General features: G+C 40.4%; 1 protein-coding gene across 1 annotated transcript in view; it reads left to right on the forward strand.

Moving 5' to 3' along the window:
• The window catches only part of Asap1 (ArfGAP with SH3 domain, ankyrin repeat and PH domain 1), a 393896-nt gene that overhangs the window by 248367 nt on the left and 121286 nt on the right, over positions 1 to 24243 (forward strand). Inside the window, exon 5 of the mRNA XM_023718810.1 lies at positions 11162 to 11307. Within this exon, the coding sequence (XP_023574578.1) occupies positions 11162 to 11307 (146 nt within the window). The remainder of the gene's footprint in view (positions 1 to 11161; positions 11308 to 24243) is intronic.

Genomic DNA, 24243 nt, shown 5'->3' on the forward strand with positions numbered 1-24243 from the left:
ATACTGTAATACTAAATTTATTGAGATATCATGAGATTAATGCAAGTTAACTTTTGTCCTCTATAGTTGCAAGAGATGCTGTCTAAGTGGTAGCCATTACCTTCCGGACATTTATTAGTATAGTGAACTGCTAAAGTTGTATACACTTTTTTTAATAGACTCTGTATTCCTCTGCCTCATGGGTCCTTTTTTTTGTGGAAATAATAAATACTAATTACATTTGTTATTTGTAAGGTGGAATCCCTTGTAGTTTTCAATCTTCCTCAACTAATGCTTTTTATTGTTACATGAAGATTCATTAAAGTCAGCCTGGAACAGACCCTCCTTGAGAGTTGGAGTCAGGTTTCTGTGGCCCATTTATATTGAACCTTTACTCTAAATTGCATTTTGACCACACTCTTTGGTGTTTGTGTTTCACTGATCCAGGATTCTGTTTTCTTGTATAAAGATGTTGCACCTCAGCCATTGCAGAGTCTGCAGGAAAATGCCAGGCCCTCCGCTTTGTTTCTGTCTGGTGCTCTTCCCAGGTTTTGCAGCAGTCCTGTTCCATCCACACAGACCCTGCTGTCCAGGTGGCAGATCACTTGTGTAGCAAGACCCACACAGCTCTTTACCCAAGACCCCATGTGCAGAGCCTGTCCTGTGAGCCTCTTGAAGACAGCTGAGTGTGTACTGAATTCATTTGTGGTTTGCAGTTAGACATGGATCTTGAAGTGTTTGTTTCTAGGACTGGTGAAGTCCCTCAAATGAGTTTATGAGCAAGAAAGATAACTACCAGTTAATGATTTTGATATCCCACTTAAGTATGGAAATAAGTAAATTGTTATTGAGTCTGAAGTATTTATCACTGGTAATCAGTACCATAGGACAAAGTACATAGTGATTGACAAAGGGTGAATCACTAACGTTTACAAATAACAGGACATTCTTAGATCTTCCATGTCTCAGAAAATGGTCAAATGTCTTATGTTTTCCTATCCTCACCAAGATGAGAATCCAGTGAGGTTTTCTCTCTTAAATGTTTTATGTGTAATTTAGGAAACAAGAAACCAACTCAGAAAACTAAGAGTTGTACACAAGGCCACAAACTTAAAATCAGTTTGATATGGAGGATTTGGGAAATAATGCTTGTCAGAGGTCCAAAAATCTCTAATCTGTGACGGGTCTCATGTAAAAAACAGTGAAGAAACTGGAGACATCATGGAACCTCTGTGAAGAAAAAAGAAATTTAAGTGGACAGGTTTGACACTGCAATCCAATTTCTCATGATGTTACCTAATTGCTTAATTAGAATTATCACTTATACCTAATTCTTCCCCGAGTAACTAAGACATATTTTTCTCTTCTTCTTTCCCTTATTAAAACATTGTGGTGTACCTTTCTTTAAGCAAAAACAAAGACAGGAGGGAAAAAAAGTAAAATCTGGAGTCACGTTTTTATTTTATCTATTTTATGTATTTAGTATAGGGTCTACAGGGTCTCACTGCGTAGATCGGACTCAGTGATTCTCCTGTTTTCAGCCTCCTTTACAACAGTACCCAGTCTAAATCACTGTCTCAGCACACACTGGGGGGTGGGGCCATCACTGCAGGCCAGGAATTGAACCCTGACTACTGTGCTCTGCCTAAGTATGCGCTTTAATCTGCTGAGCTGTTTGGCTAGCCCTGGAGTCACGTTTTTAAAACACCTATTTATAAAAAGATCGGCCTGCATTGGCCAGTGATATTGGGAAAGTGGAAGGACTGGGGGGGTGGGGGTGGGATTGTTTGCTAGCTTAAGGCCAGATCTTTAAATGTTGCCTTTGCTTATAAAGCCATCAGCAAACCATAGTGTGGCGTGCTTCTTCTGCCAGTTAGAAGCCTGAATGAGGAAGCTGGAAGAAGAAACATTTCCACTGCTGCTCTACAGAAGGAACATGCAAGTGCTGTTTCAGTGATAAGAAACAGCATGTCCCTTCAGTGGACCTTGGCAGGCGTCTTTTCTTGGGGCTGTGTCAGTGAATGCATTTGACAGGACCAGGGGAACCCACAAATTTTCAGGATAATGATTGATACATTTAACTAGATTTAAAATGTTCTCTATAGCAGTGCATTTTATAAGTAAGTTAAAAGACATTGTAATAGTTGATGTGCCAACTTGAAAAGTTTAATTAAGTGACTCAGCAGAGGGCCAGGGACCTCACTTGGTAATAGACATCCTTAGCCTGTGCAAGAGGGCATGGAGAGAGTGTGAGGGCTCCACCACCCTAGGGCAGGTAGCCTGCACGCATGGTAAGGAAGGAAAAGAGGTTTGTTCCCCTTTTACCCTTGTTGCTTTTGCTGCCTTCTGCTTGCCCCTCTGCCGTACCACGCTGCTTTGGAGCCACCTGATTGTAGACTGAAACCTCCAACCTTTCTTTCCTTAACTTTGGGTTAAGGAGTATTTTGTCCCACCAACAAGAGAAAAGTGTCAAAGACAGACATGAAGTTTCTCCTACACTCACAACACAGATGACTCTGCGACTTCTCAGATCTAAGTCAGTTGACACTGTATACTTAGAGATGGTGTCAAATGCTCAGATGTGGTCCCCAAGCCTGACCCTCTTCCTCATGCCACTTATAAGCCCTGTGGCCCCACTTCTGACTGACCAGCTATAAATTGGAATTGTCACACCCTCTTCTCTGGGTTCAGTTAATTTGTTTAAGCAGCTCCTAGAGCTCAGGAACATCTTTTTGGTTTTATTATAAAGGATATTACAAAGGGTACAAGTGGAGAGATGCATGGGGTAAGGTGTGGTGGTGGCTGGAGAGCTTCATGCTGTTTGGAACACACCCATCATCCAGGAACCACCTGTGTTCACTGACCCAGAAGCCTTCCAAATTCTGGGGTTAAATGGAGGTATCATTGCACAGGCATGATGGGAGCATGGATGGCTGGGTGGAAATAAGATTGGATCAAAGGTCTGGGCTTTAATGCTAATCTACTGGGTGAGGGTTTCAGTTTCTTTGATCTGCCTCAGAAAAAGTAGTTCCTGTATTCATACCTTACATTATTCAGAGAGACTAGCCAGGAGTCGTGGGCGCAAGCCAGGGTGCATGCGGTATCACCAGTACTGACACATTGCAGATGCTCTCCCTTTGATAGTTTTCTACAAATTGATAAAAAGGACAAGCTGTAAAAAACTTGGCTAGATAGGTAATCAGGAAGAAAAGGAAATTTTAATGACAAAATACAAAAAGTCATATTTTCTGTGATTGCGTTTTTCATATTTGTGCAAAAAGAATTTTTAAAAGGACTTATCTTTGTACTAGGAAAGCTGTAGAGGGGTCCAGGGAAATGGCTCAGTAATATATCTTCAAGGGGCATCCACTTCAATGTAAAGGCTTCAAGTTTATCATTCTTTATAGCTGAGTAATACTCCATTGTATAAAAATACGACTTTCCCCCACTTCTTCTCTTTTATAATTTTAAAAACAAATAAAATTAGGGCTGAGGGGATAGCTCAGTGGCATAAGTGCCTGCCTGGCAAATACAAGGTCCCGAATTCAGTCGCTGGCACCGCAATACAAAAATAAATAAATAAATAAGTTTTTGAACAGGGATTTGACCTACAGAGCATGTGTAGAGCAGTAGGACAGAATGTACCACTTTTCTTCTTCGTGCTAATGCAGTAATTCATGACACCTGTGACATGGCCTCGCTGTTGTAGTTACAGTTCACTGTATTTTATACTGCTATCATAAATACAGTCACCACTCAGCTTTTTATTTTGGGGAGGGAAGGAAATGACTTTCTTGGGAGAATTTACTACCTCAGCACTCACTGTGTGCCATGCCCACTACTAGGAACAAGGACATGAGCTTTTTTTTTTTTTTTTTGGTATTGTGAGTCAAACTCAAGACCTCACGCTAGCCAGGCAGGTCCTGTGTTGCTGACCTGTATCCCCTGCAATGTACCAAATTAGATTAAGTCCAGAACCCCAGCATTGCAGGAGATTAAGAGACGGTGAAAGTTCTTGTTTAACCATGAGAGAAGTAGGCTGGGGCCTGAGATTGTGATGAGTTTTACAGATAACCCACAACACTGTGGATTGGTTGTATAACTGGAGTGTAATAATTTATGAATCTAAATGCTGTCCTCAGTTTTCTTAAACTCATGGTGACCATATGCTGCTCTGGACTGTTGGTATAGAGAAGAACTGCACAAACACTTAGAAAAGAAGCTGGCTTCCCAGGAATGGGATGAAAAGTCAAGGAAGTGAAAGTGAGGCACATTACAGTATTTTCTCACCCATTTTACAAATGAAATTGTATCAGATGGATGTTCATGGACTTAAGAAGGCATAGTTAGAGGCACCATGTAAGTTTTCCTGTGATGTGCCTCACCCAGTCTGCAGCCCATAGTGGGTGTTTATCCAGCTAAGTAACAGGCCTCCTTCCAGCCGAGTCCAAAGTGTACTTAGTGTTGAAAGTATTGAACGCTAGTGTATTGCTGTGGCACTTCTCAGCATCACCTGGGGACATGAATTCCTGGATGTTGCTGATGATTTAGGAGTATTGTATAAGACCTGTGCTACCTATCCAAGGCATAAAACACTGAAGATGGGCAGCTGCTAGTGTAATTATTGCCGTTGTTACCATCAATAGTTATTGAGTTCATCATGGATCCCGTACTTGGCATGCAGGATTTTAAACTTCATACTTCTGTAGGGTAAATGCCATTAATATCCCCCATATTGCAGAGGAGAAGGTGAGGCCTAAAAATGATAGTTGACCAGGGTGCTGCATGGACAGCAAGTGGTAGACCTGGGATTTGAACCTGGCTTGGACTATGATATGTAAGGGAGGGAGGAAAAATCTTTTTTTTTTTTTGAAAAATCTTCTTTTCACCTCTTAGATTCAGTAACTGGGGGCTACAGATTAAACTGCCAAAGGCCAGCTGGTAGGGAAGACGTTCATTTAGTATGCACATGGGGGTTCACAGAAAAGAAGTAAAAAATCTCAGAACTAGACCTGAGAGCACATATACTATTTTGATGAAAGGCCATATGTAAATTGTGGAGAAGCAGCAAGACAGAGAGGCTTAGGCTTCTAGGGCAGTGAATTGTCGGAGAGTAATGATATGGGAAAAACAAATGGAAGACAGACAATATTTTTTTTTTTTTGGACCACCAGGAATCAAACTCACTGAGGATCTTACGCTTGCCAGGCAGGCATCCTGCCCCTTAGTTACACCCGTGGCCCTAGGCATTATTTTAGTAAGTGTTGTTTATGCAGACTAATCTTGGTGCTGACATTTCCGCTTCCTTGACAGAATTTTCTTCACTTGCCATAATACAGATGTGGGAGATGTAGAGGAGATATCTCCACCAAGCGTAATATGTGCCTTGCTGGGAGAAACTGAGAGAGTTCCTCCTGCGTCTGTTAATTTCCTTCGGTTCAAATAACTTAAAGACAAGGTGGCACATTTAGGAATGGCATGTCGTGTTCCTCATCTTGGGAAGAGTGCCCTGCGCTGAGATCCAAGAGGCCTAAATTTAAATGTCCTTGTTGATGAGTTGTGTGGTGGTTGGGAAGTATGCTTAGCTCCTGGCCTTCTTTGTAAAAGTGAGCAGAGTAATATATGTGGCATGCTTAGTGCAGTCAGGGTTTACACCAAATGCTCGAGAAGCCAGCTGCTGTCACTTCACATTGGAATCGCTGAGCTGCTGCTCTCGGGTCATGCCAGAGGTTTGTACAGAGCGCTGGGGTGACCAGCAGCGTTAGTCATCGCCCTGTGGAGATGCTGGCAGTTTCAGTCTTAGCAGAGCCGTCCTTTGTGGCGCATCCAGTGGGTAAAACTTTATGATGGTTCTGTTTTGAACTGAGCGAAATCACCCGAATTATCTTCCATTTCCTAGCGACATTCGTTTAGAATACTCATTCATTTCTGTCATGAATGCCAGAAATTTCTTGCAAATACCAGAAAAGAATGGGTTTTTCTTTCTGGGTGAATCAGATTTCTCCTGCCTCCTCTTTTCTTTTATTCTGCCTCCACCCTCACATGCTTACCCATGTTCAGGCTGTACCACCCTCCTAGAATTCTCCTAGTGAAGAGTTTTATTAAAATTTTCTCCTGCTCTCTCCTTGTTTGTTTTTAATTTTCTCTCTGCAGTCTCTTGAAGTGAACAGGCTATTTTCTGCACGTTTAATCATACCCATTTGTGTACAGCACTCCCTTCAAAGCCTTCTCTTCTTCCTTGTGCCCCCACCCTGACACCCATGGCCAAGGCTTTTTGTGCACTACACGCAGTGTGTTCTTCCCTCTGCCTCTCCATCAGGATCATGTCTTCTTGCCTGTCATTCTTTATGCCTGTTTAAACTCTTACATGTAATGAATTTTGCAATCCTTTGAAAACTTACAAAGTTTTCCAAAGGGGTATCTCTGAGTAAACTTTTCAGCAAATTGTTACTCTTAGATGCAAGGTGGTGCCTCGGTTCCTGAACTTAATTTGTCCCATGCTTCTAGAAATGATGGCCATGGTCATTTTTATCTCCTGATGCGGACAGAATTCACAAAAACAAAATGTTGTTCAGCACAAAAGTGTTTGTGGGGCTGTGAAGATAGCTTGGCGGTCTAAGTGCCTGCCTGGCAAGTACAAAGACCTGGCTTCGATCCCCGGAACCACCATGCCACCCACTGACGCCAGGCATGGCGGCACACATGCCTGTAATCCCAGCACTTGAGAGGCTTGAGATGGGAGGGTCACGAGTCCAAGTTGCATAGTGGGACCCTGTACCAAATAAATCAAAAAACCAAAAAGTGTTTGTGAACTAAGGTACTGTTAAAAATATATTTACTTATATGTTTAAAAGTACAACATGTGAGACTTGTGTTCCAGGGCTGTTTGATGTTAGCTGTATATCATAGCCAGTCACACTTGCAGAGGACATGATGGCTGATGTTTCGGGTCTGTGCCACATATGGCAGGCACTGTTTGAAGCCACCCCACCTTTACTTTCCAACATTGCTGCCCTTGTGGGGTGATGAAGAGGAGGATGACCTCATAATAAACCTTTAATTGTGAAGTGTGTATCTGCACTAGAAAATCATATGTGACATCCTACTTATATAGATGTGTATGTGTGTAGATGTACATGGAGAATGCTTGACTGTTCTATACATACACATCTAGAGAAGAGAATAACAAGCATACAGAACCTTTGACTTAGCCTGTAGCTACCCAGTTTCAGTTCCTGCTTGCCTTTCTCACACCCTGTTTTGTGTTTCATCTCCTAATAAGCACAGCTGCTCGCTTGCAGAGTTCTGGTGAGGGTGACACAGAATGTTATAGAAAGCATTTGGATCGGAGAAAATTATCACACAAGCCAGTTGCATTAGTCAGGGTTTTACTAGAAAGACAGATATAACACAAGATATACAAATATATGAGAAATCATAAGATTGGCTTACAGTGGTCAGTCCTAGAGTTGGATGAGGAAGTGTGCAGTGAGTGTCTGCACGCTGCAGCTCAAGGGTTCAGTGCAGGGGCTGGAACTCACTGCAGTGCTCTGTGCAAGTCTGTAACAGGCAGTAGGTCTGCAGCAGAAGGCTGAAGAGCCTATGCTGTCCTGGCCTGCTCTAGAAGCCAGAGATGACATCCAAGCTGAATGTGAAGACTGGAGCTCCTCTGAAGAGCAGAATCCAGTCCACCTGTCTTCATTTTCCTTTTATATCTTCCAGGTGAAGATATAAAACTGCCCTAGGTGGGTCCACTACACCCTAAGGTGCAGACAGCCATCCTAGGGCAGGTAGAGAATGTAGAATTGCTGAGCCAACTTAGTTAGCGGACACATCTTAAGTTGACACAATTAATCAACCATGATGCCAGTGTTCTTTCACGGACTTGTCTTTTCCTTTGTCCATGGCTAAGTCTGTCTCTGTAGTGAGTCCTACTTCACAGACCAAGTGTCTGGTATTCTTTCTAACCTCTGCATGAGATTCCATTTAAGGATAATGTCCCTGTGTTGGGAGAAAGAGAAGAGACTGTAAGTGAATGGAGGCGTAGGAACAGGAGATTGAGGAGCCATCCAGTGGTATTTTATTTCTTAAGCAGAGTGCTGAATATATGGGTATTCTTTTAATCTAAACATTTAAATATATTTGGCTTGAAATACAACTTCAAGCAAACAGAAACCTCACATACCATTGAGTGATTTCCCTTTGAAATGAACGGTTTTTTTCCATGTTCATACAAGAATATGGAACACAGCGCTCCTCTGACACTTCCTTCCAGAAACTGCAAAGAGCCAGGTGCAGTGGCATGTGCCTGTAATCCCAGGATTCGGGAGGCTGAGTCATGAGAATAGCCGTGAGTTGAGGGCTGGCCTGTGCTACATGTTGAGTTCAGAGCCAGCCTGAACTACATCGTGAAGCCCTGTCTCAAAACACCAGGATAAAAAAAAAGCCAAAAAGAGTTAAGTGAGATAATTTTTCTCAGCAGTGAGTGGAGCTTTGTCACCCAGACAGAAGGTGGCAGGGGTTACAGCAGCAGATGGGGGAGAAGCAACATGTGCATCCTGTCTGTCAGCTAACGTTGCCTTTGCTTGATGTTTTTCTGAGCTGCTTCTGCATGCACTTGGGCATTAACCAGAACTGTGGTATATTTTTTAACATCTCAGCCAGAAACCCTGCTCGCCACCCCAGGCGTCATGTGTGCTTAATGTGCTGATGATCAGAAAGCTGCTGATCACTGAACTCTTGTCACACTTCCTTTCTGCGTTTCCTTGTTTCATGAGTGCCTGTTGCTCCCAAATGTCCAAAGGGAATGCTGCTTAATTTTTGAAAAGGAGTTCAGAGTCCGAATCAGTATTCACTGAGCCCTGGCTTTGTAAGTCTAGCCCTGGAAAATCTGCAGTGGTGTGTATAGGAATTTTTTCTCTCGTGTTTTGGTTTCAGGGAAAGATGTATACATACGCAGATGGGATAGGACGTGGAAGATACTTCAGTAGACATTCAGAAGGTTATGGGCAGGGAATAGTCATATCTAAGGAGAGGCTTTGTAAAGAAGGAAGTGAGGTTTGCTTTAAGTCTTCAAGGGTATGACTTCAGTAGATGCTTATTTGTTCATTTATTTATTGAGTAAATACTGTACATATCCTTTGAGCTTCCACACATATCCATTTTCTGTGTATACCCCAACAGAGGATGGGGATAGAGAGTTGGACACTAAAATCTGAACTGCTTGCACATGGAAGTGCCTCTGCTTACACTGTTAATTCAAGCAATTTTCCACCCCTTACTTCACGAGTGTAGGGAAGTTCAGTACTGCTTTCCATAACCTTGAGAGATTTGGGAACCTGGGTATCTACAATGAATGGTAATGACTGTCAGGAATTCAAAGATGTGTTGCACTAGCAGATCATGCTGATTCTGTGTCCTACTGGAGCAAGTTCACTGAGAGGTGAGGCCAGGCTGTGCTACACAGTGAGACCCTATCTCAAAAACAATAATAACAGCAATAACTTTAAAAGAGGCCAGATAAATAGCTCAGAGGATTAAAGTGCCTGCAAGCAGGGGTAGGGGGTTCGATCCCCAGGCCTGCTGTCCCGGCCCCGCCCCTGGGGCCCACTGAGTGGGCAGGTGAGACTGGGCATGGTGGCACATGCTTGTAATCCCAGCTCTTAGTAGGCTGTAAACAGGCAGATCACTACAAGTCTGATCTAGTAGTGAAACCCTGAACACCCTGTAGACCCTTCTCTAAAATACAAACAAAGGAAAAAAAAAAGAGGCCAGATGCAAGAGATGATGTTGGGTATAGTTGTTAACATGGGAGTGTAAGAAGTTGTCAAATTAAAGATGTGTTTTAAAAGCAGAGGAAGAGGATATGCCAGTGGGTTATATCTAGGTTATGAGAAACAAAATTAAGTATGACAACTTCTAAGAATGCTATTTGCCTCTGGCTGAAAGACAAGGCAATTGGGATAAAATGTTGGTTGTGAAGATCAGTGTGTTTTAGATGTATGAAGGCTAAACATGGAGATACTGCATAGGCAGTTGGATATACAAGCCTGTATTTTAGGAGTCTGGACTAGGAATATCAATTTGTGAGTTTTTAACTAATACAGACTATTTAAAGCCTTTAACCAGGCAGTGAAGCACCCCTGAAATCCCAGCACTTGTGAGGCTGAGGCAAAGAGATTGCCCCTCGATCAAGCCCATCCTGGTAGCATAGCTCTGCTGAGCATTTTCTATGTACTTTACATCAATTCCTCACTGTTATATTTCTGTAAGGTAGGTATTAGTCTCATGTTACGGATCTGAAAGCAGGAGCTCAGGGAGGAGAAAGTTTTCCATAAATAAAAGACTAATGCTTCTTATATGCCAGCTAGGGTAGTAATCATAGAATTTAAGCGGACACAGTAGCAAGCTCATTGGTGGTGAAGCCAGGCACCAAACACAGATCTATCTGGTGTAGGCCAGCATGTTTTATACCAAGAGGTAGTGTGTAAAAAGTGTTTTGGGAGTGCTGTTCCTCAGACCTAGAGCTTAAACAACATGGGGGGGGGGATCATGGGGTGGTGCCTACTATACTCGCAGCACTCGGGAGGCTGAGGCAGGAAGATTACCACAAATTCAAGGCCAACATGGGCTAATAGTCAATTTAAGGCCAGCTTGAGTTACGGAGCAAGACTGTCTGAAAACAAAACATCAAAATTAGTTACAAAGAAAGAAACATCCTAGAATACGTAGTTTTGGGGGTTTTGTTTTGGTTTTTCCCCCATTCCAAGACTGATTTTAAGGAAAAATTTTTTGAGTTTCTCAATTGCTTGAAAGTGTGATGAGAATTTGACTCTTTTATATATGGGGAGTTAGTAGAATAGCTAGATGTAAATGAGCTGAATGCTATAAAAGAGAAAGAAGCCTTTAAGAAAATGAGAACAGTCAAGTCTGGTGGTGTATGCCTAGTCCAGTCCTCAGGAAGCTCAAGCAGGACAATCCACGAGTTCAAGACCAGCCCACGGCAGGGATGAAGACGAGAATGAAGGAGACCGGCCCATTTGTTATTCACCATCTCCTGGTTATGTTCAGTAAATAACTGATGTGGTTTCTCTCTCCTTTTGAATGTTTCTAGAGATTCAGTTGTTCAAAATAGCCCTTTCCTTAGCAGATAATAGCTCATATTCCTTTTCTTCTTTTTTAGACCACGTACAAAATGAAGAAAACTATGCACAAGTTCTTGATAAGTTTGGGAGTAATTTTTTAAGTCGAGACAACCCAGACCTTGGCACTGCTTTTGTGAAGTTTTCTACTCTTACAAAAGAACTCTCTACACTGCTGAAAAATCTGGTAAGCTATTTCATAATTAACGGAAAGACTGCAGCCTAACCAAAGCATAAGAGCATACCAGGGACAACTGAAAATTATGGTGACTGTTTAAATGTTTAAAACTTATTACAGCAAAAGATACATTGCCAGAATGGCATGAATGTTTAGAGAGGAAGGATTTTGAGGGGGTTAGTGGCAGTTGGTCTTCTACTATAGTGATTTTATTTAGATATTTGCTGTGTATTTTGATCTCACCTCACTGGTCCAATGTTGACGGCAGTTTCTGGTGCCATGCAACTTCAAGCTCCACTACAAAGCGATAATGCCACAAAAGGTATCCTATCTACAATACAGGTTTCAAGAGCTATGAACTGTAGGTGATGAGAGGAATAGGGCTTTTGGGTTCAGTCATACGTGGCATTCCAGATCTCTGCTTATTAGCTTGACAGTCTTAGGCAGACCACTTTATTGCGTTAATGCTCATTTCCTCGTCTGTGAAAAGAACTAATACTGTGTAATTCTTGGTAATGACAAGACTTCACTGAGATCACAAAAATAAATAACTAAGCACTGTATCTGACGCATGGAATTTGCTTAACAAACAAAAGCTTACATTATTTACATATTCTCTCATTTGATCTTTAGGGTGTAAAGGCAGGTATCATAGCTATATCCCATTTTACAGATAAATGCAGCAAATTTCCAAAAAAAATACTATATCTGGGAAGAGATAGAATTAGGGCTTGAGCTCAGAATTGCCAACTGTAGGCTACATGCTGTTTCAGCAAAGCTGCCCCACAAGTTACAAAATACAGACACTGACTTAGTGGCCCACCTGACCTAATGACTGAGAGCTGTATTAAAACTGCTGCTTGTTCAGTTTGCTAACTTTTTTTGGTCTGTTTTTCTCTTTTGCTTTCCTTCATCAAAAGTACTGCACACTAAAAAGAGTAAAAGTATGAGGAAGTATTTCTCAGACTTCTGGTTCTTAGAGCCCCAGTCTAAAAAACGAGCTTCTGTTTATGTGGACTATTTCTGTACATATTTTACTTCCATAGAAGTGAGAACCAAGGACTTTTTAATATATTTGCTGAAATAACTCACTTACTTTAATACCGTGAATAGCCAATATGTTAAGGAAATAACTTCTCCCATCTACCCCCTCAATTAGAAGGTGGCATTGTTTTACATATTGGCAAATATCTTCACAGGTGGTTTGGTAAAGGTAGCTGAATTCTCATACATGCTTCTGTTACCGTGAGTGACAGGATCCCAGAACAGGTTTCCAGGTTCCTATGCATGGGGAACAAAGAGCTGGACGTGGCATAACAGGAGAAAGCAGCTAGGTGTAATAAAGTTTAACATTCATGACAGGACTGTGATCCATGTCCCAGTGCCCAGTGGCTCTGATTTGAACCTCATCACTTGATGTCAAAGCCAATCACCTGTGCTTGAAGCCGTCCCAATGGGACAGTCATACTTGTGCCCCAAGTGGTTCAAGCTGGCTGGAACATGTTAAAAAGTGAACGTATACTCAAAGTAAGTGAGCTCATGCTAGTCAAAAGGAAAGCAGCATATAATCTGATTGAGTTAGGTTTAGGAATTTAAAATGTGCAGTTGACCCAGGGCACCTCCCATTGGTTCTTTTGGAGCATGATGGACAGTATGCTGAGTCATGTTAGCTATGTCTACTGGACATGCCCTTTCCTATAATTCACTCTGTGATAATTGGACGTATGAGATGATATATATGCCTTTAATGAACTCCAGGTAAAGAAAGATCTTTATGGGTCATGTCAGTAGGTCTAACACACCTGCATCTTAGCTTGGGATTTCAGAATTTTCCAGAGTCTTTGTTATTCTTATATCTTACTTCAAGGTAATGGCCTTTAGGACGCAAATCAGGGAGATTGGCCCTGTGTTGTTCCCCAGGCTCAGGGAGTGCAGAGGAGTGGTCCATGCCCCAGTCACACTGCCTGTGCTGCTTCTATATTCACTTTGTTGCAGTTGGTGTTTTGGGTAGTTAGATGGAAAACAAAGCCACCTGTGCTTTATATTAAGAAGAAACAAGAGTGAATTGTGTATTTTCATCTTTGATGCTACATCAAAATTTGACAAGTGATAGTTTACTAAAAGACATCCATGTAAATAACTGAGAATATATGAGCTTCAACTATGAAAACTGTCAAGCTCATGGTGGCATATGTTTCCAGAATTTTAACTTTCTCTGAAAGTCTACATTTCATCATTAGCAATAAATATTGATAGTTGTTTACCTTGAACTGACAAGACTACCTCATAGATTTGGAAAAAAACTGGCATATACTGAAGGGAAAAGAAGATGTTTATGTTCAGCTTTTTATTACTACATGCAACCAAATTTGAAGTTTTAGTCTGTGATGCTGTAATGGTTGATACATTGTGTCAACTTCAGAATTGAGAAGTTTAGAAGCTTAACGAAGTGACTCAGCAGAGGGCCACCATCCTCCCTTTGTAAACAGGTTGAGCTTGTGGAATAGGAGGGCCCAGAGATGGCGTGGGCGGATAGCCAGCACACAATATAAGGGAGGAAAAGAGGCTCGCTCTCCTCTTTTGCTCTTGCTGCTTTTGCTGTCTTCTGCCACCTCAAACTGTTGCCCCTGTGCCCTGCTACCCTGCTTGGAGCCAACTGGTTATGGACTGAAACCTCTACAAACTGTGGACTGAATCAACCTTTTCTTCCTTAATTTGAAGTGTTGGGTATTTTGTCTCAGCAACAGGAAAAAGTAACACAGATGGCTTGATCCCATTGTTTTGGGCAAGTAGGTCATAGCAGAAGTAGGTGCCAAGCCAAGACTGTTCATGTCATGGCCAGAAGCAAGGGAAAAAGCAAGGAGGAGCCCCATGATTCCCTACAAGAGCACACCCTCCAGGTTCCATTCAAGCCCTATAATCAGTTAAAGCAGTAGTGGTGAACCTACAGCAGACATGCTGTAGCAGGTGCACACAGCTTCCCTAGCAGCACACATGCCGGGTTGCCTCAGCATCGCCCCAGCAGCTGACCGTAAGTGGGTTTGTGGTTGCAGTTGGGGCACTCCGTCTCTAAAGGTTTGCCATCACTGGTTCTGTAGTCTTGTTTGATAGGTATAAGATCATTGTGTGTTGGAGAAAGCCTAAGGTACAAGTGAAAGGTAGCCTGTTTACAGGTGAAAGAACAGTTCATGAACAAAAAGAATGGCTGAACACATTTACAGGAGAAAAGGAGTGAGGGGGCTTACTGTGTTTCAGGGAGAGAAAAAGAAAAAAAATAGTTTTAATTGGGCTTGTATGCTGAATCTGCAATTTTCTTTTTTCTTTCTTTTAATTTTAGGGAGGGGTCTATAGTGTGTTCAGAGTCTTACCACTAGATCAGAATCAGTGATCCGCCTGTTTATAGCCTCTCAAGAGCTGGGATTACAGTGCGTGCCACCACACCCAGTCTCAGTTGCCCTCTCAGTGCACCCAGGGGGCGAGGCCAGCACAGCAGGCCTGGGGATCATACCCTGGCCCCTGTGCCTGCTTGCAGGTGCTTTAATCCACTGAGCTATTTGGCTGATCCTGCAATTTTCATTTTTAATTATTTTTATTTTCCTTGTCTGCTTTTTACCTTTCTGTATTTCTTCTGTACTATCTCAGTTCTACCACTACTCAGTAGCACCACTTGGGGAACTAAGCCCTTAAAGCATAGGCCATTGGCCAGGTTGTGGTGGTGAGCCTGGGTCCATAGTGACTTCAAGACCAGACTGAGCTACATAGTGAGACCCACATCTCAGAAACAAACAAAATAGATCTTTGAGAAACATGCAAGGACCAAACTATAATATTCCACTCCCCCTAGCCCCAAAACTCATGTCAGTTATAATGTGAAAAGCATTCGGTCTAGCTCAAGAATCTCAGGCTTTTAGCTTTTAGAGCGTTATTCAAAAGTCCAAGTCCAAAGTCTCCTCTGAGACTGTGAAAACAAAAAAAGAAGTTACATACTTTTAAGGTACAGTGTTGGTAGTGGTTGTGGCATGGTGCTGCGTATCTGTAATCCCAGCTACAAGGGAGACTGAGACAGGAGAATTGCAAGTTGAGGCCAGCCTAGCAAGTTCATGAGAGCATACTAGTGAGTATATTTCAGAATATAAAGATACGCTTAAAAAGGGTTGGGAATGTAGCTCAGGGATAGTTCTCTTGCCTAACATGCATGAAACCCTTGGTTCTGTTCCCAGCATTGCGTGTGTGGATGTCATTTTGGGACAATCATAACATAAACATTTCTATTCTGAAAGGAAAGAATAAGAAAATAAAAAGACAAAATGAAAACTCATCAGGGCACACATTAGATCCTAATGCTGTGTGTCAGGGAACCAAGGCGCACTGTGAAAGAATGTGAACTAACACTTTGAAAGCCCCGTTCCAGAGTGGCGATGGCAGTCACGTGGGCATTCTGCTAGGCTGGTTTTGTGTGATACATGCGGCTTTCCTGGACACATGTGGCGAGTTGAGCACCTCTCCCCTTGTTGGGACTGCCCGTGTGGTTCTGCTTGCTCCTACAGTCCCCGTGTGCTTCGCCCCGTCAGCTGTGCATTCAGGGACTTCAGACTTCCTAGGTTTTTCTCTAAAGTCTCAGGGAGGTCATCACGTCATGCCTTTTGCCTTCCGTGTGCCTGAGACCCATCGTGTGAACAATACTAGGTCTATGTGAGGCCTGGCGACTGCAGCTTCTCAGGCTTAGGGGTTGAACACTGGGAATTAAAGTCCAGAGAAATGATTCCTTAGGCAGTCTTGCCCAAGGGGCTTTTCATAAATAAAAATCTTTGAAATAAATTTCTGTTCCTTTGAGCCTGTGACAAGTGGGTTGACTACAGGTTGTTGAGATATGCTGAGGAACTAAGCTTTTTGTAGACATTTATGTATGAAGACTGGGTTGGGTTGCTTTAATTGAGTTTTTTGAGACAAAGTCTCACCATGTAGTAATCCTTAAATTCATTGTGTACCCCCAGCCCCTCGAGTGCTGGAGTCACAGGCACACACCAGTGTGTCCAACAGGACTATTTAAAGTACACATAAAAACTAGTAGAATTCAAATGTGGTTTGTATTCTGGTCATTTGTCTTGTACTAACATTAATTTCTTGATTTTCATAATATACTGCATAAGCTTTTGCTGCTAGGGAAACTGACAGGAAAAGGGCCCTCGTATTTTTTCAACATTTTGTACGTATAATTTTTTCAAGATAAAAATCTTGAAAGACTTTTATAAAGTAAAATTTTATACTTTAAATCAAAGTGTAGGCCATCAAATTTTAGTCTAGGCAATAAAAGAGGGAAGTGTTTAATAAAACATTGTTTTAGAAACATCTCAGTGTAAAACAGGTGAACAGCAAAAATCAAACTCTTAGACTCCTCTGGTATTCCTTAAGACAACTAATCTGCAATCCTAACACCACTTCCTTTGTACCTTTCTAGGTTTTGTAAACCAGTCTTCTTTCTTATTAAATCTGTGTGAATAGTGTATGTTGTCAGTATTTTGAAAAGAGGATAGCTCCTTGAGCCTAGAAGTGGCTATTTGTGGTGTTTGATATGTCAGGGAAATGCTGCCTCTTAGTGGTGAGAAGCCAAAAAAATGTGGATGTGATCTACAGTATTTGTTATTTTTAATATGTTCGTGATATGTCTTTTCAGTTTGAATGTAAGGGGTCTTGTGTAGCTTCTTGTCTCTGTCACCTTGACAGGTTCCTTGATTTCTTTGAGTCTTGGTTTCCTTGTTTTTGTAAAATGAGTCTTCCTCATTACTGTGTTCACTTAGGACTTATTCACTGAGGTTCAGCTATGGCTATGCAGGAAGCATGCAGTAATACCACAGCACTGACAAGGGCCATGTTCTCTGTTTGCATTCTTGTGGCATTTTTAGAAGTAAGTATATGAAGTACCTGTAGTATATATTTGATAAACAGTGACTTTCTTTGTACCAGGGATCAAATCAGGACCTTACACTTGCCAGGCAGGTGCTGTGCCACTGAGCTGTCGCCCTAGCCCCCGAGAGCGATGACATTTCTAAAAGTTATTAATGCTTTTCCTTTTTCGGCTTTGGTGCTGGGATTTTTGCGACAGGGTTTCACCATGTAGCCCAAACTGGCCTCAAGTTTGCAGTATCGACGTCTCCAGTGCTAAAATGACACATGTACTGTCATACCCCATAGAGCTATTTTTTTTTAGCTGGTTTGCTGATCTCTAAACCTGTTCTTCCTTTGTTTAAAGATGCTTCCAAATCAGTGCTATTTCCAGACACTGCAAACTATCTGTACTTCCTGAAACATATACTATCCCATGTTTTTGTGCCCCTATATATTGTTTCTTCTAGTGAACCTTTAGCAATCAGTGTGTTAGTGATAAAGCCTTTCTTTACAAGGTAGTTTCTTTGTGAAGAACAAAGTTAGAATGCTGCTTAGTTATTATTTTTGTTATTTGTTTGATTAAGTATGTAGTACCCCAATTATATTCTTCTCTCTTTTTTTTTTTTTTTTAATCATTGTGGAAAAATTTTTTAAAAGTCATTGGTTGCTAGACAGTGCTGCTTTGCTCAAACATCAGGCCATCATTGCCTGTGATCCTGGCAAACAAAGGCGCCATCAGAGAATTGCATCCATTTCATCTTCCAGACTGCAGAATGGGACAGGAAATGATTAAGTGATAGACTGAAATGCATTCTCAGTTAGCAGAAGAAGAAGCATTGAAGTCCCATACCCTTTGACAGTGCCAATGTAGCAGCAGTTTAAGAAATATACTTAAATCCTTTATAAAAATAGGAAGAGGTGCCCAGAAGCATTCCAGCCCAGCCAAGAAGACCCCTCTGCATTTGGTTTCTTCTCTGATCCAAGCCTTTGGGCAGGCCTCTAGCTTGCCCAGGAGCCTGAGGGTCATTAACAGTTGGAAGGCAGTTATTACTTCAGCACTGTTTAAGCAAAGCAAAGATTTCTCCAGCTGCATAGCATTTCCTGTTTTCAGTTTCTGACTGCAGAATATTATGGTTTAAGGACTCTTTAGTGTTTCTTTTCTTCCTCAAATGAGAATGGATATAAAACACATTTTTTAAAGCTCATCTTTTTGTAGAACAATAATCCATACTTGGAAGCTTACAAGGTTGGATCTACTAGGCATCCCCTCATATCCTGATATCTGTCATTGCCAAGTGCTATATAGTATTTTGAAGCAATTTATAGATTTATACATAGATAGCTGATAATTTGTGTATATGTATGTCATATCTACATATATATATATATATCTGTATATAAATATATACATATAATATCTTATGTATATACAGGTCTCATCTAGATGTGATCTCTTATCAAGAATCCTTGAGCTTAGATACATTTAAAAATCCAGTTTTTCTGTGTTAAAAGGGTAATAGAGTCTACATGCCATACGCTATTATTGCCCCCAGTGACCTCTGGCTACTGAGTAGAATTAACTTCTTTTTTACAGGGGGAGGTCCCGTGTGTAGTTCAGGGTGGCCTTGGACTTGGGTAGCTCAGGTATGCATATGCCTCAGACTCTCATGATGCTTCTCCTGCTTCAGTCTCCTAAAGGCTGGGATTATAAGCCTACATTGTCATACCTGGCTGCTGTACATATATTTGTAAGTCCTTTTTGTTGGTTTGGTTTTGTTTCCAGGTATGAGAGCAAACAACACTTTGTTGGTTTTTTGTTTGTTTGTTTTGAGGCCGTCTTGCTGAGCTGCCTGGGCTCCTCTCCGATTTACTAGCTTTCTGCCTCAGTCCCCTAAATGACTGAATCACAGTTGTGTGCCTTTGTGCCCCAAGTAGCTTGCTAACTATGTATTTATTTAGGTGAGATTGATAGCTTTTGGTGACCATATAAATGAAACTGAAAATCAGTTAGTGGGGCTAATTGTATTTCTTACATAACCAGACCATATTGATAATTTGGATTTTATGTTCATTGATACAGCTCACTTTATCTTAAGTATACTCAATATATAGAAACTCAGAAAAAGGAGGGGTAGCAATCCTGTTCTCAGGCAGTCTCAACTTTGGACCAAGAATGATCAAACGAAATAAAGAAGGCCACTATATACTGGTTAGGGGAAAAATTCAAGAGGAAGAGGTAACAACCATAAATATCTATGCACCAAACATGGGAGTACCCAACTATATAAGACAAATCTTAGTGGACATGAAAAACATCCAATACTACAATCTTAACAAGAGACCTTAACACCCCCTTATCCCAAAAAGATAGGTCAACCAGACAAAAAATTAGCCAAAAAGTAGCAGAACTGAACCAGAGCTTGAAACAAATGGACTTGGTAGACATATACAGAGTATTCCATGCAAGGACAGCTGAATACACATTTTTTTCAGCTGCACATGGGTCATTTTCTAAAATACACCACATACTAATCCATAGATCATGCTTAAGTATATGCAAAGAAACAAATTATCCCGTGCATATTATCTGACCACAGTGTAATGAAACTGGAAATAAACGACAAAAGAAACCAGAAAAAAACCCTAAATACATGGAAATTAAACAACACCCTACTCAGCAATCAATGGGTCACAGATGAAATTAACCAAGAAATTCAACAATATCTACAATTCAAAGAAAATTCAACCACAACTTATTGGAATTTATGGGATGCGATGAAAGCAGTTCTCAGAGGGAAATTCATAGCTGTGAATTCACACATTAGGAAAACAGAATGGGAACAAATAAACACCCTAAAGCTATACCTCCGACATCTAGAAAATGAAGAGCAAACCAAAACCAGAGCCCAAAGACGGGAAGAAATCATACAGATTAGAACAGAAATTAATTCAATTGTGATGAAGAAAACAGTTCAAAGAATTAATGTATCAAGAAGCTGGCTAATTGAAAGACTAAATAAAATTGATAAGTCCCTAGCTAACCTCATCAAAAAGAGGACAGAAAAATTCAAGTAGAAGCAATAAGGAATGAAAAGGGTGTAATCACCACAGACCCAGTGGAAATTCCGAAGATTATCAATAGCTACTTTGAGAATCTTTACGCTCACAGAATAGAAGCCACAGATGAAATGGACAGGTTTCTAGAAAGGTACAAATTGCCAAAACTGAATCAAGAAGATATAACCACTCTCAATAACCCAATAACAGCCAATGAAATATGAAATGTAATAAAAAGCCTGCCAACAAAGAGAAATCCAGGTCCTGTTGGATTCACAGCTGAATTCTACAAGAAATTTACAAAAGATACAATCTCTACACTGCTCAAACTCTTCAGTGAAATTAAAAAGGAAACAGTTCTCCCAAAATCATTCCTGGAGGCAAGTATTATACTGATACCAAAACCAGGGAAAGACACAACAAAAAAAGAGAACTATAGGCCAGTCTCCCTCATGAACATAGATGCAAAAATCCTGAATAAAATCCTAGCAAATAGAATACAGCAAATCATTAAGAAGATCATACACCATGACCAGGTAGGATTCATCCCAGGGATGCAAGGATGGTTCAATATTTGAAAATCTGTACATGTAAATTATATCAATAGAGCGAAATCTAAAAACCACATGATCATCTCAATTGATGCAGAAAAGGCTTTTGACAAAGTCCCACACTCATTCATGTTCAAAGTCCTACAGAAAATTGGAATAGATGGCCTATACTTCTATTTGATAAAAGCTATCTATGACAATCCAATTGCTAATACAATTCTAACTGGGGAAAAACTGAAATCTTTTACTCTCAGATCTGGTACAAGACAAGGATGTCCTCTATCACCCCTCCTATTCAGTATAGTTCTGGAATCATTAGCTAGAGCCATTAGACAAGACAGAGAAATAAAAGGAATCAGAATAGGTAAAGAAGAAGTTAAATTATCATTATTTGCAGATGACAAGATACTTTATTTGGAAGACCCAAAAACTCCAAGAAGCTACTAGAATGGATACAGAAAATCAGTAGCATAGCAGGATACAAAGTCAATACCCAAAAGTCAATAGCATTCCTCTACACAGATAACAAACACACTGAAAGGGAAATTAGAGAAACAATACCTTTTACAATAGCACCAAGGAAAATGAAATACCTTGGAACACACTTAACTAAAAAAGTCAAAGATATTTTTACAGAAAATTACAGTACTCTGAAAAAGATTGTAGAGGATTTCAGAAAATGGAAAGATATTCCCTGCTCCTGGATAGCAAGAACCAACATCATGAAGATGGCCATACTCCCAAAATTGTTGTACAGATTTATTTCAATCCCTATCAAACTACCACCAGCATACCTCCCAAACCTAGAGAAATCATTCCTAAAATTTATTTGGAACCAGAAAAGACGTAGAATACCAAAGGCAGTCCTGGGCAACAAATGCAAGGCAGGAGGCATTACAATTCCTGACTTGAAATTATACTACAAAGCTACTATGATAAAATCAGCATTGTATTGGCAACAAAATAGACCTGAGGATCAAGGGAATAGATTAGAAGATGCCGCAGCCTCTATGAACACACTCAACCACTTGATCTTCGACAAAGGGGCCAAACACGCTTACTGGAACAAAGATAGCCTCTTTAACAAATGGTGCTGGAAAACTGGCTCTCTGCATTCCAAAAACTAAAACTTGACCCAGGTCTATCACAATGCACTAAGCTAAAGTCAAAGTGGATTAAAGATCTAAACATTAAAACAGAGACACTAAATCTCCTGGAAGAGAAAGTAGGAGGAACTCTTGAAGACACACGGGTAGGCAAAGAGTTCATGAACAGAAATCAAATCGCACAGGTAACACTTGAAAGAATTAACAACTGGGTACCAACTCTTACTGAGAAGTTTTTGCACTTCAAAAAAAATTACCAACAAAGGGAAAAGACAACCTACAAATTTCTTTTTTTTTATAAGTATGTTTTATTTTTTTTAAATTATTTATTTATTTTTTATTTATTACACTTATTTATTGTGTGTGTGTGTGTGGGGCTGGCTGGCATGTGGTGCTGGGGGATCGAACCGCGGTCCCTGTGCTTTGCCAAGCTTGTTTCAAGTAGGTGCTTTAGACCACTGAGACGTCTCTCCAGCCCCTAACCTACAAATTTCAAAAAAAATCTTAACTAATAAGCACTGAGACAAAGGTTTTCTCTCTAGATTTTATAAAGAACTAAAAAACATTAGGGCCCCTAAATTCAAAGACCCAATCCAGAAATGGGCATCCAAGATGAACACATACTTCTCAGAGAATGAAATTAACAAAGCGAATAAATATATGAAAAAATGCTCCACGTCACTAGCCATTCATGAAATGCAAATTAAAACAACACTGAGATACCATCTCACCCCAGAACAAATGGCTATCATAAAGAAATCAACCAACAACAAATGTTGGAGAGGCTGTGGGGAAAAGGGAACCTTTCTCCACTGCTGGTGGAAATGTAGACTGGTACAACCATTATGGAGACTCCTTAAGAAACTAGGACTGGAAATCCCATTCAAGCCAGCTATCCCTCTACTGGGAATTTTCCCAGAGGAACTGAAAACATCATATCATAGTGATACATGTATACCTTGTGTTTATAGCAGCACAATTTGTGATAGCCAAATCTTGGAAACAACCAAGATACCCATTACATGAGGAATGGTTGAAAAAGACGTATTTTTATTCAATGGAGTATTACTCAGCTATAAAGAATGATAAACTTGAAGCTTTTATATTTAAGTGGATGCCACTTGAAGATATACTGATAAGTGAAATAAACCAGACCCACATTTGTAAATATTTTATAGTCTCCCTTGTATAAAAACTCCAAGGAAGAAATACAGATAGAAAGGTATAACACAAAAGATAAGCAAGAACTTGAGGATTGGACGAGGAGAGGGCAAGGAGAAAAGCTGGGAAACAGGACAGGGACAAAGCTATACATTTCTATGCACAAGATGGGCAAGGCAATGAACTTGAAAAACATCAGCAGGTTTTTGAAACTAGCAGTTAATGGTAGGATTCTCACACTGACTAACTATACATGCTGATACCTGTGAACCAAGCAACTGCACTGAAGATAGCAGTGTGTAATAGAAGGGTCACGCTTGGAATGCCTGTCATTCTGGTCTCCTAAATACACACTTCTTATCATGATATACCAATTATTAGCATAATGTCTTACAAGTAAAAGTTTTTTGTTTCTTTTTTTAATGGGTAATAAATGAAAAAAAAGACCCAAGAAAAAGAAAAAAAATGTTACAGGACTGTCTGCTACAATACTGTATATAGTTCGATTTCTGAATTTCTGTGTAAAATATGTAATTGTTTATTCATATTCTTTAAATATTTTTCACTTTTTAAATTTTTATCTCCATATTCTGTAGGGACTTAATGTTCAACATATCAATACTTGGTGGAAAATACCTGTTCCATGTTACACCTAAAATGTTCTATATTCAGACAGATATTGAAGTTAAACCCAACTGCATATGTTGCAGGGAAATAATAAGCTTCTCTTTTATTTTTTTATTTTTTTCATAATTTTATTGATAAGCAAATAGCAATGAGACAGTTTCAAATCAAATCGCTAGGGCAGTTTCAATAATTAACACACTGCATACATTCTTCTTAGTGCTTAATTGCTGTACAAGATGCAGACTTGAGATCCTATTTACAAACACCATTAGAACAAATCATTCCATTCATTAAGAGAATGTAACTATATATCTATCCCAACCACTTTGGATACACAGATACAAAATGGACATTCATCTGTATCCCCTTTTTTTGTTAAGTTCCGTTATTTGAATATTATAGGTGTGTAAACTCAGCAGAATATTCTAAAAGAGTCCAGTAGCCCATAATAGCATTGGGTCTTCTGTTTAACTGGCAATGTCAGAAATTGTTGACCTGAGTCCCCCACAGCTCAACATAACAGCATGGCTTTCCTTCCTATATTTCATCTTCATACT

Source organism: Octodon degus, unplaced genomic scaffold (assembly GCF_000260255.1).
Source record: "Octodon degus isolate 3935 unplaced genomic scaffold, OctDeg1.0 scaffold00062, whole genome shotgun sequence".
Lineage (NCBI taxonomy): Eukaryota > Metazoa > Chordata > Mammalia > Rodentia > Octodontidae > Octodon > Octodon degus.